This window comes from Ictidomys tridecemlineatus, chromosome 15 (assembly GCF_052094955.1).
Source record: "Ictidomys tridecemlineatus isolate mIctTri1 chromosome 15, mIctTri1.hap1, whole genome shotgun sequence".
NCBI lineage: Eukaryota > Metazoa > Chordata > Mammalia > Rodentia > Sciuridae > Ictidomys > Ictidomys tridecemlineatus.
In genome coordinates, this window is record NC_135491.1 from 15,445,295 (window position 1) to 15,460,205 (window position 14,911).

The window sequence follows — 14,911 nt, forward strand, 5'->3', positions numbered from 1 at the left end:
GGTGGTTGGGAACAAGTTTAGTTGGAGCTGGATCAGGGTTTGATTAGTAGATGGGACGCAGGGACAGTACTGGGGAGCCATGGAGAAAGGTTTGGGAAGATCTCTCAGGCTCCCAGGTTGAGAATGGTTCCAAGGGAGGGGACTAGATAATGCGGATAGTCTTAGGGGTAGGGGCTAAGGAGTTAGGTGGAAGGTGATGGAGGATGGTCTTGTTCAAGCAATACATGTGTCAAAAAAATGGCACCCCAAATCCTGCTGCAAAGAAAGCCAATGGAGAGCCCCACCCAACAGAGCCATGCCCAACCCTAAATTTTAAAGTGGACAAAGACAACCCCCTGATGGGACTTCTGAAGACCTCCAGGAATCCAGAAACTCCATAAAATGGCAAATAAAAGTGTAGAGGGTACATTTCCCAGAGAAGAAGGCTCCCCAGCTTTCAACAGATTCCTTAATTTGAGAAGCATGAAGAGACTCTGACCTTTCTGGGGAAGGCTTGTACCTCGCGTAGGTGGCTGAGCCGGGGGTGGAGAAACTCCCAGAAGGCTGTCGGTAGGGAGGGACTCTGTCGGCCCCTGCTGGTGATGCTGTGTAAGGGGTTTCTGGGAAGCTGACAGGCCTGGAATGAGAGGGGAGAGATGGAGAAGGCAGGGGTGACGGGGAGGGTACCCCTCAAGAGGCAGACAGACAGGCCTCTCCCTCAGGCTCAACTGCACCCCAGCTGCAATCCGCTGAATAAAGGGCAGTGGGAAGCCCTGACCCCTGGGCCCCCCTCTTACTGATTCTATGGTCCCCACTCTCAGCTTCTGCAGTTGAGGCCACTGAGGATAGTTCTTGACCCTTTCCTGGGACAAGCTGTATTCCTTCTTTTTTTGGTAGTGAGGACTGAACCCAGGGTGCTTTTCAAATGAACTACATTTCTAGCCCTTTTAGGTACTGGGGAATGAACTCAGGGGCATTCAGCCACTGAGCCACAAACCCCAGCCCTTCTTAAAAAATTTTATTTAGAGACAAGGTCTCGCTAGTTGCTGAGGCTGGCTTTGAGCTTGTGATCCTCCTGCCTCAGTTTCTTGAGTTGTGAGGATTACAGACGGGCATCGCCATGCCTGGCTAGGCTCTTTTATTTTTTGAGATAGAGTGCTGCCAATTTGCTGAGGGTCTTGCTAAATTCCTTAGGCTGGTCTTGAACTTGAGACCCTCCTGCCTCAGCCTCCTGAGGTGCTGTGTTTACAGGCATGCACCATAGCGGCTAGCTAAATATTTCTTTCTTTTTATGATGCTGGGGATTGAACACAGGGCCTCACACTCAACCACTAAGCAACATCTCCAGCCTTTTTTATATTTTAATGTATGATATATTCAAAAGAGTAATCCAAACGTCACCATCAAACAAACTCCCTGAAGCTCCCACCCAACTCAAGGACTAGGGGGAGGCAGTGGCACCCACCTGTGGCTCCTCCCCTTTCTACTCCCCTGCGTCACTCAAAAAGCCATTGTCCTGCATTTTGAATTTTGGGCCCCTTCACTTAAAAGAAAACAGTTTTAGTACGAGACTAAAGGGTAAGAAAGAAGGTAGAAAGACTGAGGGGAAAATGAAATGGAGGACGCGGAAAGGAGAGCGAGAAGAGGAAGTTCAGGTCTGGCAGGTGAAGGCAGGACTGAAGGGTGGCCTTCAGGGATCCTTACCTCTTGCTGTGCAGTGGTTGGGATTCTCGGAAAGGTACCATAGATGTCTGTTTCGGGAGCCGGCTCAGGGACTGGGCGTGGCCAGGGGTGGCCGGGGCTGTCCATTTGGAGGCTGGTAGAGAGTTGTGGGATGCAGGGCCACTCCACTGCCAGGGAGCGTTGCTGCGGTAGGGGGGCCGGCCCCCAGGGGTGCTGCTTTCCGGTTCAGTCTTGGGCTCCGAGGTGTTCATGTCATAGGTCTCTGGCCAGCCCCTGGGAAGAACAGCTCCATTACTCAGGCCCGGCCCACCAGCACGCGTGCCTGCTGCCTGGGAGGGACCAGCTGTCTCACTTACACGGGACCAGGTTGTCCTGGTTAAATCTGAACCATGGTGGCCTATTTTAAAGGCCAAGCAGTGGCCTTCAAGTTAGGGTCTGAAACTTACCAGCTCAGAGTCGCAGGACAGGGGCTCCAGCGCCTGCCACCTGTCTACCTCATCCCCTGTCCCCTCCTCCTCCCTCTCTCAGTTTCCCTGCCACTCCCTTCTCTCTGGCCCAGGCCTCCAGTCAGCCAGTGACCTCTGCATGCTGGCTTGGCCCCCCCCTAGCAGTACTCCGGGTGGGAAAGGCGGATGCCCTCGGAATCAAAGGACAGTCTCTGCCTTGTTCCAAAGAATCTCAAAGGCTGCTGGAGGAGAAGCAGGTGACCTACTTTGCAGGGTGGTTAAAAAAAAAATAAAAAATAAAGAGCTACAAAACCCAGAACCTTGAAATAGATGCGGAGCGGCCTGTGAATCCCCCCAGACCAGGGCTGGCACGCGCAGCAGTGATCCTGGCTTGAGGCGGGGAGACGGAGGGCTGGTGGCACCCTGCACCATGCTGCAGCACAGCACGGGAGGGGCCGTGCGCCTGAGGGCCGTGCTCGGGAAATCCACCTCCTGGCAACTGTGAGAGCTGAGCTGGGGAGCGCTTGGCCTAGAAGCCCTCCTGCCCCTATCGGCCCATCCTCTGAGGGTTCTCTGGAGCTCAGGGAATCGTTAGTCACTCAGCAAAAGATCTGGTAGCCCCGGTGACTCAGGCTGTGACCCCGGACATGGCTGCTAAGGAATCGTTTAAAGGTGACCTGAGGATATGCTCTAGCCACTGGGCCCAAGAGGCTGAGGCCCTTGGTGTCATTGTGGTCAGAGTTGACAGAGCAGTTCCTCCAGGCTGTCTCTGTGGACCTGTAGGTGTCAGTGCCTTACCAGGCAGGGAACAATGACAACGCAAATGTCTGGCAGGGCCTGTAGACAGGCCAGGCCCACAGAGGTGAAGGAAGGTGCCATCCTCCCCAGGCGGTGCACACCTGCTGCTCCTGCCTGCCCGGCTTTTACACCTGCTTCTCCTGGTAACAGCTGTGTGCTCCAGGTGGGGTGCACCCCACTTCCTGGCTCCAGGTATGAGCATGTGACCCAGGCCTGGCCAATCAGAAACGTCTCTCTCCCTGAACACAATGATTAGCACAGGATTGTCATGTGCCCTAAACAGCGCCAGTCAGAGCAATGAGATCACCGTGGAGCTATTCCTGGAGTGACTGGGGGCGGGGGATCTACTTCTGTTGGGGCTGCTGAGCTGGGGGACAGCACAGTTCTAGTGTAGAGCTGTGTCCCCACGAGGCAGAAGTCTGCCTGAGAATAAAAACGACACAGAAAAGGAGAAGGGTGATAGAGACTCCTGACAAGGGCATCAGAGGCCCTGGACAGCCATGCCTCATCCTGGCTACCTCCTAATCTCATCAGGTGCACTTATTGGCAAAGATTCCTTTTTGCTTCACTGGGGCTGGTTCTAGTGAAGAACAGAGTTCTGATTGGTGGGTCACATTTCAATTACATAAATCAAGGCACAGAGAAATTCAGTAACCTGTCCAGGTCACTAAGTCAGCAAGAGGTAGAAATTGGATTTAATATATTAAATTGACTCCAAAGCCCCTTTCACCATCATGCACACTGACCCACTACAGAGTGGTTTGGGGGCCAGTGGGTAGATTTCTTGGGTCTCTGATTTCTCCTCCCATTATCGACAACTTCATCTTTGGTCAAGAGCCTCTGGTGGGGCTGGGGCTGGGGCTGGGGCTGGGGCTCAGTGGCGAGCGCTTGCCTCACACTTTGTGAGGCCCTGGGTTCAACCCTCAGCACCACATAAAAATGAATAAACGAAATAAAGATATTGCATCCATCTACAACTAGAAAATATCTTTAAAATATTTTTAAAAAGAGCCTCTGGTAATGACCTTTCAGTTTGAAAGAAGCACACAGTGGTGGAGAGCAAGGCTCATGGGCTACAGCGCCTGGCTACCCACTGAGTGGCTCTGGAAGAGGCAGCTCCTTCTCTGAGCTTTAGTTTCTTAATCTGTGATTTTATGAGCATTAGCACAGGGTCAGGCACATGCCAAGTGTGTAATAAACAAGAGCTGAGGCCAGCACTTTCTCCAGATTATTCTGTGCCCTGTCAATCTGTTCTTCCTATAAACTCAAAGACTGAAGTCTCCCATTTCTTCTCCAAAGCCCAGCCATGCCCACCATGGGCACTGGAGAACACTCCTCTCTAGCTTTCCCCAGTAATCCGAAAACTCAGCATCTATATCACTTTTAGTGTTCAGTTAAGAATACAGATTCCTGGGCTCCATCTCAGATTGCCTGGGTGAGAATCTCCCTCAAGGCAGGGCCTGGGATCCTGCAGGTTACTGAGCTGTGTAGTAAAGATGCTGAGACCCACTTCACCACTGTAGCTTCTGAACTGTTTTTAAGAGATTAAGATGGTATAAAAGGGCATCCCTGTCCCTTAGTTTCACTAACCGAGGCACCACTGATCCCAGTTCCTTAAGTATTCTTTCAGAAATATCCTATTCAGACAAGAAGTAAAAAGAAAGGGATACTATACTTTTGTGTGTGTGTGTGTGTATGTGTAGGGGGCGTTACTGGGGACTGAACTCATGAGTGCTTTATCACTGGCTACAACCCCAGCTCTATTTATTTATTTATTTATGTGGTGCTGAGGATTGAACCCTGTGCCTCACATGTGCAAGGCAAGTGCTCTACCACTGAGCCACACCTTCAGTCCTATGCGGCTCAGGAATCTGCCCACTCTCCCAAGCTGTGTGGCCCAGAAACAGGGGCTCACTCATAAACTCCCAGTCTTGGGCTGGGGATGAAACTTGGTGGCAGAGCAGTTGCTTAGCATGCACAAGGTCCCTCATCTAAGGAGCATGGGGTCTCATGGCATGCCATACCGTCTGGCTGGTGGCAGTAAGTACACCTCTGCCCATCCTGCATGTGCTTACTGTGACATTTGAGCCAGAAGCCAGGATTGCAGGAGGCTGGAAGGTTGGGGAGCTGAGGTCACCAGCTTTGCAAATGAGGTCAGCTGGCCTCCTCTGTGTTTGAAGAACAACAAAAACTGCCCAGGCCCAAATCACACCAGCCCTGCAAACGGGAGATCCCATCCCCCTGCTGGCTACCTCTGAAGGCATCAGGGGGAAGATCTAGTCTGGCTGCATGCTCCCTGTCTCCCAAAGCCAGAGGATGCAGACTTCTGCTTTCACTTCTGTCTGTCCCTTCCTGCATGTCCCACAGCCTCTCTCATGTTCCTTAAACTTTGGAGAGCCAGTTACAGGTGAGCTGACAACAGTGTGCACAGAAGTGCGTGTGTGCAGAGTGAGGAAGAGGGGTCTTGTCCTTGCCCGGGGAGCATGAAGGACTGCCAAGGAACTTGCCTACAGGGTGATCTCATCTAGACTTGGCCACCTAGAGGAAGGGTGGGATAGGAGAGCTGACAATGGGTGAGATGGCACATATCCCAGCGGCTCAGGAGCCTGAAGCAGGAGGACTGCAAGTTCAAGCCAGCCTCAGCAATTTAAAGTAAAAAGGGGGCTGGGGCTGTAGCTCAGTGGTAAAGCTCTTGCCTCACATGTGTGAGGCACTTGGTTTGATCCTCAGCACCACATAAAAATACATAAAGATACTGTGTGTCCATCTACAACTAAAAATATATTTAAAAATAAAGTAAAAAGGGTTGGGGATAGAGCTCAGTGGCAAAGATCTCCGAGTTCAATCCCTAGTACCAAGCAAACAAAAATGAGAGGTGAGCCTCGGCTCTGTGCAGAGGTGGAAAAGGGCATGGGAAGAGGGTAGGGGCGGGGTATGCCTGGGGTGTGATGGGAACCTGAGGCTGAGGGACCCAGGGTATGGGCAGAGGTGGCTGTGCCCTTGGTGTCAGGCTGAGGGCCTGCCCTGTTTCCCAGCACATGTTCACAGGTGGACTTAGAGGTTGAGAACTTGACTTTCATGCCCGAGCTCTAGATGGCTTTTAGAGTCCAGAGAGTACTGGTGAACTAGGATGCGAGTTTTAATTCACTACTTACTAGCTGTGTACTCTGCAAAAGTGACTTGGCCACTCTGGGCCTTGATTTCCTCTGTAAAGTGGGAATCCCATCAGTCCTGGTGGGAGCCCACCGAGGTTAAGTGTGAACACAGCACTCAGTGTCACCTCACCTCATGTTCCCCTTTTGGCTCAGTCTGCTGGGCCATGCAGGCCCTCCACTGGTCTGTCAATAGGCTGAGAGCCTTGGTTCTCCCCCTGGGCTGCCCCTCTGTCAGCTCCTGTGCCCTTCTTCTTCCTCAGGCCCAGAATCTCACAGCCAGTGTCTCCAGAGTGCCTCCTAGGGACCAAGTGCTGTCCTAGGAGCTTCATGGGTCTTCCTGCTTTCCAACTACCTTGGTGGGAAGGATCTACTATGTTCCCAGTTTTATGAATGAACAAGGTGGTACAAGGAGGTGAAGCCATTTGCCCAGGGGTCACAGGTAATAAGAGGAAGAGAGCTGGGGATGCGGCTCAGTAGTAGAGCGTTTGTACTGCATGTTTGCGAGGCCCTGGGTTCCATCCCTAGCTCTGCAAAAAATAAATACAAAAATAATAAAAAGGGAAGAGCTGGGATTCAAACCAAGCATTCTCATTGCAGAGCCCACCTTTTCTTTTGCTATTTAAAATTATCTTATTTATTTGTTGTTGGTCTATTCTGACTCACTCATTAGCTCCACAAGGACCAATGCTTCGACTGTCTTGGGTGGCCACTGTGTTCCCAGAGCTCAGAACACAGTGCCATTCATTTTCTCTCTCTTGTCGGTCACCTCTGGAGGTTGCTAGGGTACCAACTCATCATTCTGAAAACTGCATTTATCCCGCCTTCCCTGTACAAATTACACTAACCAAATGCTTCCTGATGGAAAGTTCTTTTTAGGAGAGTGCCAGCTGATCAATGAGGAAGGATGACAGAATTGAGATACTGTTCCTCTGTGACATGAATTGAAGTATTGGATCTAGGCAGTGACCACAAAGGGCTGCTGCGCCATGAGATGGAGGGCTGGGGGATGAAGGAACCCACAGGTCACTCTCTGAAGGATAAAGACTTGCAAATGGGCTGGGAATGTGGCTCAGGCGGTAGCGCGCCGGGTTCGATCCTCAGCACCACATACCAACAAAAATGTTGTGTCCGCCGAGAACTAAGAAATAAATATTAAAAAAAAATTCTCTCTCTCTCTCCCTCACTCTCTCTCTCTCTCTCCCCCCCCCTCACTCTCTCTAAAAAAAAAAAAAAAAAAAGACTTGCAAATGCCTTTTGGTGGAGACACACTGAGGAAGCATGGCGGCTGAGAGGCTTTCAACCCAAACCTGATTGTGCCCCTGTCTGGAACTCTAGTTTGCAGAAAACACCTGTGCTAAAGGGACAAGTTAAAGGGCACCACAGAGAGGTAACCAGCTAAATCCTAGAAGTGGGAAACTACGAGGACAAATGACTTTGTTTCTTCCCAATACAAACTTTGAAGAAAAAAAAACAAAAATAAATAAACAGAAAAGGGACGCTTACAGAAAAGAACCTTAAGAGAGACATCAACCAAGTGCAACAGGAAGATCCTGATCAATAAAACAACTTAAAAAAACATATCTGGGCTGAGGCTGTGGCTCAGTGGCAGAGCGCTTGCCTAGCATGTGTGAGGCACTGGGTTCGATTCTCAGCACCACATATAAATACATGAATAAAAGAAAGGTCCATCAACATATAAAAATATTTATATAAAACTATATATTTATGACAATAGGGAAAATTAACAAATATTGGATAGCTGATATTAAGCAATTACTCTTTAACTTCTTAGTAATTAAAAAGATCCTTATTGTGCAAAAATACATTCCAAGGTTTGGACTGTTTTAGAAAATATAAGGTGGGGGTGGGGCAGGGGAAAGTATGTAAAGATTATAAAAACAATCAAAAAACTGACCACACATTAATGAGTGTTCAAACTGGGGGCTTAGTACAGTCATCCCTGAGTCTCTGTTGGAGACTGGTTCCAGGATCCCTCTGGGATACCAAAATCTGAGCATCCTCAAGTTCTTTATGTAAAATGGCATAGTATTTGCATCTAATCTCTCTCTACACACACACACACACACACAATGTGGTTTGTGTGCATGTATGTGCGAGTGTGCGCACGTGTGCACATTAGGAATTAAACCTAGGGCTTTGGGCATGCTGAATTAATTACAACCCCAGCCCTGACTTCTGCACTTTAAATCATCTTTAGATTACTTATAATACCTAATACAAGGCAAATACTACATAAACAGTTGTCATACTATATTGCTTATGGAAAAATGATAAGAAAAAATAGTCCCTGTGTGTTTAGTACAGATTTAAATCCCCTCTTCTCTCTGACAAAATTTTGATCTGCATTTTGTTGAATCTACCAACATGGAACTAGCAGATGCAGAGGGCCCACTGTACACCTTTACTACATTTTAAAAATGAGGGTTAGGGCCGAGCGCAGTGGCGCTCGCCTGTAATCCCAGTGGTCGGCAGGCTGAGGCAGGAGGATCATGAGTTCAAAGCCAGCCTCAGCAATGGCGAAGTGCTAGGAAACTCAGTGAAACCCTGTCTCTAAATAAAATATGAAACAGGGCTGGGGATGTGGCTCCATTGTTGAGTGCCCCTGAGTTCAATCCCAGTACCAAAAAAGGAAAAAAAAAAAAAAAAAAGAAAAAGAGAGCTGGGGATATAGCTTAGTGCTTGAGTGCTTGCCTAGCATGTGCAAAGCCTTGGTTCAATCCAGTAGGTGCACGCCCATAATCCCAGTGACTCAGGAGGCTGAGGCAAGTTTGAGGCCAGCCTGGGCAAATTAGCAAGACACTGAGCAACTTAGCAAGACCCTGTCTCAAAATACAAAACTAAGGCCTGGGGATATGGCTCAGCGTGAAAGCATCCCTGGTTTAATTCCAGCTCTGCAAAACAGAACATATCAAAGAAACAAAACCCTCCTCTGACTTCCCACTGAACCGAGAATAAAACCTAAGGGGGTCCAGAGGCCATGAACCCCACACAATCTGCCCTGTCACCTGTCCTTTTCTCCCAGCTCTTGCCCTGGCTCACTCTGCTCCAGCCACCTGCTCCTCCCCATGCTCCAGGTATGTGCCACACCATGCATACAACAGGGAGTCTGCCCTGGTTAGTATTCAGGAATCCATTCGATGGCTGCCTAGGTCATGGAGCCTATCTCAGCCTTCTCTGCCCACCACAAACAGCTATCCTGTCATACTGTAGCCCTTCTGTTGACCATTTTCTTTCTTAAAACTGGTTGCTACCCATCCTGTATCACACTTCTACTTTTAAAAAAAATTTTTTTTAGTTGTTGATAGACCTTTATTTTATTTATTTATATATGGTGCTAAGGATTAAACCCAGTGCCTCACACATGCTAGGTAAGCGCTCTACACTGAGCTACAACCCCAGCCCACACATCTACTTCTTTATTGCCTGCCTTTCCCCAAAGAACACTGAATCCAAGGGAGTGAGCGCTTTACTGTGTCCACCACTGCATCCTGGGTACTGTGAATAGAGCTTGCACATAGTAGGGGCTCAATAAACAAGTGCTGAACAAATGAATGAAGTATAGTGTGCCCTCGGGCAAGCTGCTTTTCACACTGTGTGCTTCACCCAGAAAATGCAATTAATTAATTTAATTAATTAAATGCATCGACTTCCTGGGGCTGCTCCAGAGATTACATATGAATAAAACAAAGAATTTACACTAATAATGGGCACACAAGCATTCACTTCCACCCAGCATCATTATTACTTCCTGAAGTCAGGACTTGTCTACTCCTCTCTACCAAAGCCTGGGCCTTGGGTTAGTCCTCTGGGAGCCGCCCTTACCTTCGGGGCGTGCCATCCTCAAAAGGTGGGATGATGACAACCTTCACGGTGACAGAGGTGCGCAGCAGGTCAATCATCTGGTCGTGGGTCAGTGTGACCACAGCCACCTTGCAGATCTCTACTAGCCGGCTGCCTTGCCGGAGGCCAGCCTGCCAGGCAAACCCATAGTCCTCCACCTCGGCCACTGTCCCATCGTACTTCACATGGAAGCCCAGTTGCCCAAGCCCATTCCGCCGCAGGGTCATGTCCACCGTCTCCCAGCCGTTGGTCATCACCTGTGGGCAACAGGCAGGACTGAGTCTTAACAGTTTGAGTTATTTCCCCTTTGAGATGAAAGGCCAGTCTACCATCCCAGGTGTCACCAGGGCACCAGGAGGGTGAGCATCAACTGAGCCAGGTAAGCATCCTCCCACCCAGTGCCTGGTTTCTGGAAGGAGATGTGGATGTGCTACTCTGTGCCTTATCACCTCATGGACAGAGCAGTGTTTTGCTGTGTTCGCCAATGTCCCCACCTCTCTCCTTCCAGTGTGGTGAGACTGTATCTTTTGGCCACTGTGGTCAGGTGGGTAAGCTGTGGGTAGAATGGACATGTGCTTGGGGTGGGGCTTTTTTCCCTCAGTGTGAGCCCCTGAACAGGTCCTTTGCCTCTGCAACAGAGACCAGTAAGATTCTAGAGGGTAGTGGCTCTCTGGGAGGTGGGGTCCCAGTATGGGAATAATGTGGAGCAGAGCCCCCAGCCAAATCCAGGATGGACATGTAGTATGAGCAAGAAATAAACCTTTGTTCTTTTTTTAAAATATTTTTTTAGTTGTAGATGGACACACAATATCTTTATTTTTATGTGGTGCTGAGGATGGAACCCAGTGCCTCACACATGCCAGGCAGATGCTTTACCACTGAGCTACAGCCCCAGCCCCAGCCCTTTGTTCTTTAAAGCCACTAGTGTCACATCCTGACTGATGCAAAGATCCTACCCGAAGTGGGAGAAGCAACAGACCTGCCACATGGGGACCTTTTCTAGCTCGGGTGCTCACATCATATTCTTCTACTTTGTGATTATCACCAGACCACACAGGGTCTCACCTCCAATCACTCTCTGTTTCGATTGAGTCGAGATTCCCCATGACACCTGTGAAGGTCAGACAGGAGACCCTGCTGAACAGAGCCCGAGGCCCTCTGTGCACCATTAACAGCTCCCTCCTTTTCTTGGAATACAAAAAGATGAACTTCAGAAGCTACCGCTATTAAGCAAATTCTATCAAGATCAGCCTGCCCTCTCCTAAAATTACATTATGGAAAGTGAACAGGTAATGGTTCAGATTTCCCGTGAGAAGCCACTGCCTGGCTAGAGATCATGCTATTTAATGCAGGTATTAGAGTGCTGGCTTTCACACCCTGCTAACTACCACTTGAGATCATTCTATGTCACAAAATACTCTGTACATTCATTTTTTTTAATACACGTCCAGACACAAATATTTCTTGCAATCCAAATTGATCACATTCTTTTTTAAAAAAAATTTCATTGATCATATTATTATTATTTTTTTGATCACTTTCTTGAGTGTGGATAATAAGAGGAGTCTGGGTGGCAACAGATTCACCTGAAAGTGTCACCAAATCTATTTAGGTCCTGATTTACATAGTGAGAATTTGGAAAGTAGTAGACTTATGTATGACCATGCCTCATAAAATAGTATTTATGGGCTGGGGATGTGGCTCAAGCGGTAGCACGATTGCCTGGCATGAGTGCGGCCCGGGTTCGATCCTCGGCACCACATACAAACAAAGATGTTGTGTCCGCCGAAAACTAAAAAATAAATATTAAAAAAATTCTCTCTCTCCCCTCCCTCCCTCCCTCCCCCCCCCTCTCTCTCTTAAAAAAAATTAAAAAAACAAAAACAAACAAAAAAAAAAAACAAAATAGTATTTATTTTTGCTCATGGTGCCAGGAATAGAACCCACAGCCTCTCAGATGCCTGGTAAGCACCACACCATTGAGCAACACATCCAGGTCATACTTTGATGCATTTTATTCTTTCTTATCCTACTAATATAAGCCACATGGATGCCCTTATAAGAGAGGCCCAAGAGGGTACCATTTGTGAAAGAGATTGGCTCTCACCAGAATCAAACCTGTTAGTGCCTTGATTTGGGTCTCCCCAGCTTCCAAAGTGTGAGAAGTAAATTCCTGTCTTTTACACATCCAGTCTAAGGTCTTTTGTTAAAGCAGACCAAAGGTACTAAGACAACTATCCTTTACAACTGTTCTCTAGTGGCTGGGGGATGCTCCTAGCCTTCTGCCTGACCAAACAAGGCCCAAGACCTGAACTTCAAACCGGGGTGTCAGTGTGTCACATCTCAGTAAAGTGTGGGAGGCCAACCTTACAGGTGACTGAGTTACACTCCCCAGCTGGATGCTGAGGCGCTCAGTCACTGAAATGGGTGTGTCTTGCTACAGCCCCATGGTGAAGCTATGCTCACCTGTTCCTTTGTAATATAACCCCTTGCCCTGTTTAGGATAGAATCTTTCATGGAAGTGCCTTGTGTGTGTCCCCTTCTCTTACTGTGCCCTTGGGTGTGGCCTACCCAGGTGTCAGTCAACCTGCTGACAGTGGACACCATGAAGATAGACTCAGCCCCCTGAAACTGACCCCTTGCCTCATTTGAATAGCTTCTCCTCAATAAAAGGGGTAAGCGTGTGCTCTCCTCTCTCTTCCTGAAGACCCTTAAGGTCAGAGGAGCCATCACAGTGACCCCAAAGAAAAAAGGTATTTGTGTCTCTTGTGTGGTTATTTTGCGTAGCCCAGTCAGCCCAGATCAACTGGAGTGACCCCGAGTCTTTTAGTCGTGAGAACAGAAACCTGGCAGTAACTGGAGGCAGGAGAGACGTGGCTGGAGGAAGTCATTCATTAAGGGCCATGGCTTTGGGGTACACATTTGTATGTGGCAGGTGGAGACCTCTCTCTCTCTGCTTTCTGATGCTTCCTTCCACCACACTCTTCCGCCATGATGTTCGATCTCACCTCAAGCCCTGAGGAATGGAGCTGGCCTTCTATGGATTAAGACCTCTAAAACCAGAAGCCCTCAAATAAATTTTTCCTTCTCTTCTGTTATTCTGGTTGGGTCTTTAAGTCACAGCAGCAAAATAGCTGACTAAGCAAAAGGCATGGCCACATACAGGGCTGAGTGAGTGTGACACACAGGGGGTCCTTCATGAGCACTGCCTAATGCTGTTACTAGGGTGGCCCGCGTCCATGTAGCATGTAGCTCCTCTTACTAAGTGTCTCCGTGTACCAGATGCTGGCCTGGGCACCGAGGACACAGCAAGTGAACGGAGAATACGGAAGTCCGCGTCCAGTGGCGGAGAGGCAGGCGGAGCGGATGGCCACGCCCTCTGGGCCAAGTTGGGAAGGGGGTCTGCAATCTTAAGAAAATGAGCCTTTAGTGACACCTGACCACAAGCAGGGAGTGAGCCACAGGGCTGTGTATGGAGGGAAGTGTTCCAGTGAGGGGCTGTGGGCAGTACAAAGGTCCCAAGGTGGGACACTTGCCCAGCACATTTGAGAAATAGCACAGGTCTGTGTGGCTGGGCGGAGAGTGATGGGGGCGGACGCCAGAGGAGTCAGCAGGGAGCTGAGTACATGGGGCCTCACGGGTCAGTGTAAGGACTTTGCCGTTTAGCAAGAGGGAGCTGACTGGATCCCTCCAACACCCACACTGCCAACAGATACAGGGAAACACAGCAGGAGACGGCCTCGACCACCCAGGAGACTGGCTGGGCTGGGTGCAGGCTGCGGCAGGGAGGGCGACAGGCTGTGAGGGTGCGGGTCAGAGAGGAGCCAGGCTGATGTAGAGATTTTGACCTCAGCAAACAGAAGGATGGACTTGTCCTTTACTGCGATAGGGAAACCCAGAGGGTGGGAGGGACACCAGTTTGCTCTCAGCCATGCTGTTTCAGGGGTTCTTGGCCCACTGGAGGCGCCGAGGAAGCAGACAGAGAGCAGCCATGAGTTTGTGCAGAAGTAGGTTTTAGAGGCAGAGAGACCTGGATTTAGATTCCAGTTCTGCCACCTACTGGCTGTAGGATCTCATGTGAGTAAAGACCTTCCTGTGCCTAGCTTCCACAACTATCAAGAGGGGACAAAACAGGACCTACACTTGGAGGGTGTGTGTCAAGATTATGTGACATTTGCCCATAGAACACAATACAGAGAAAACGTTCAAAAAACTCCTCCAATTGACCAACCACTACTCTGTGTTTATTGAACACCTACTATGTGCCAGTCCTAGTTTAAGCACGTGAGACCAGCAAGTGGGCAAAGAGACAGAGGCCTCAGTGCCCAGACTCACCTCCTAATGGGGAAATCTAAACACCAACTGTTATTTCCTATGAAGCAGTGTGAATTGTGAGGTCAGGGAGCTGTGAGCAGGGCTCATCAATCTAACCTGAACATAATAGGAATGCAAAGGCCTAGAAAGGTGAGTTCAGCCACAAGTCACAGTGGCACGGGAGGTCCCTGCCACCAAGTCAGGCAAGTTTGGGCAACAGAGCTCATCCACTCAATACAGGTGATTCTCAGTCCCATTTTTCAGTTAGGGAAACCGAAGCATACAGAGGTTAAGTACCTCACTGGAGGTCACACTGCTGGAAAGGTGACAACACCAGGACTTGGAGCCAGGCCTTCGAACTCTAGAACCTGTGCTCCCAGCTGCTGTGCACGCTGCTCTCTAGCTTCAGCTCACCTGACTCGCCACTCTGTCACACCTGCATCGGGGTAACTACCGCGGGACCCACAGTGGACCTTCTTTCTGAGTACTTCTTGGCACAGAGCTCCAGGCAGCCACTGCCAGCTGGGTACTAACTCATTGCCACTCTGGCTGTGGCCAATGGTCTGAGACTGAGATTCCCACCAGGAGAGCGGGAGTAAGGTTTTTAGTCTTTGTTTTATTTTTTTGACGATGCTGGGGGCTCAAACCCAGGGCCTGTCGTGGAGTGCTCTACCT

The 14,911-nt window shown here is 49.3% G+C and overlaps 1 protein-coding gene across 8 annotated transcripts in view; it reads right to left on the bottom strand.

The window, feature by feature from the left end:
• Sipa1l3 (signal induced proliferation associated 1 like 3) overlaps positions 1 to 14,911 on the bottom strand; it is a 227,942-nt gene that overhangs the window by 50,380 nt on the left and 162,651 nt on the right. For 7 of the 8 annotated variants that reach the window (XR_013430795.1, XM_040279412.2, XM_040279411.2 and 4 more), the window contains exons 10-12: positions 9,905 to 10,179; positions 1,684 to 1,935; positions 479 to 616 (exon numbers count right to left, since the gene is read on the bottom strand). Coding sequence is in view for 7 of the 8 variants with exons in the window: in XM_040279412.2 (XP_040135346.1) it covers positions 479 to 616; positions 1,684 to 1,935; positions 9,905 to 10,179 (665 nt within the window). In the remaining variant the exon portion in view is untranslated. The remainder of the gene's footprint in view (positions 1 to 478; positions 617 to 1,683; positions 1,936 to 9,904; positions 10,180 to 14,911) is intronic. The other variant, XM_078032142.1, reaches the window with a different exon arrangement.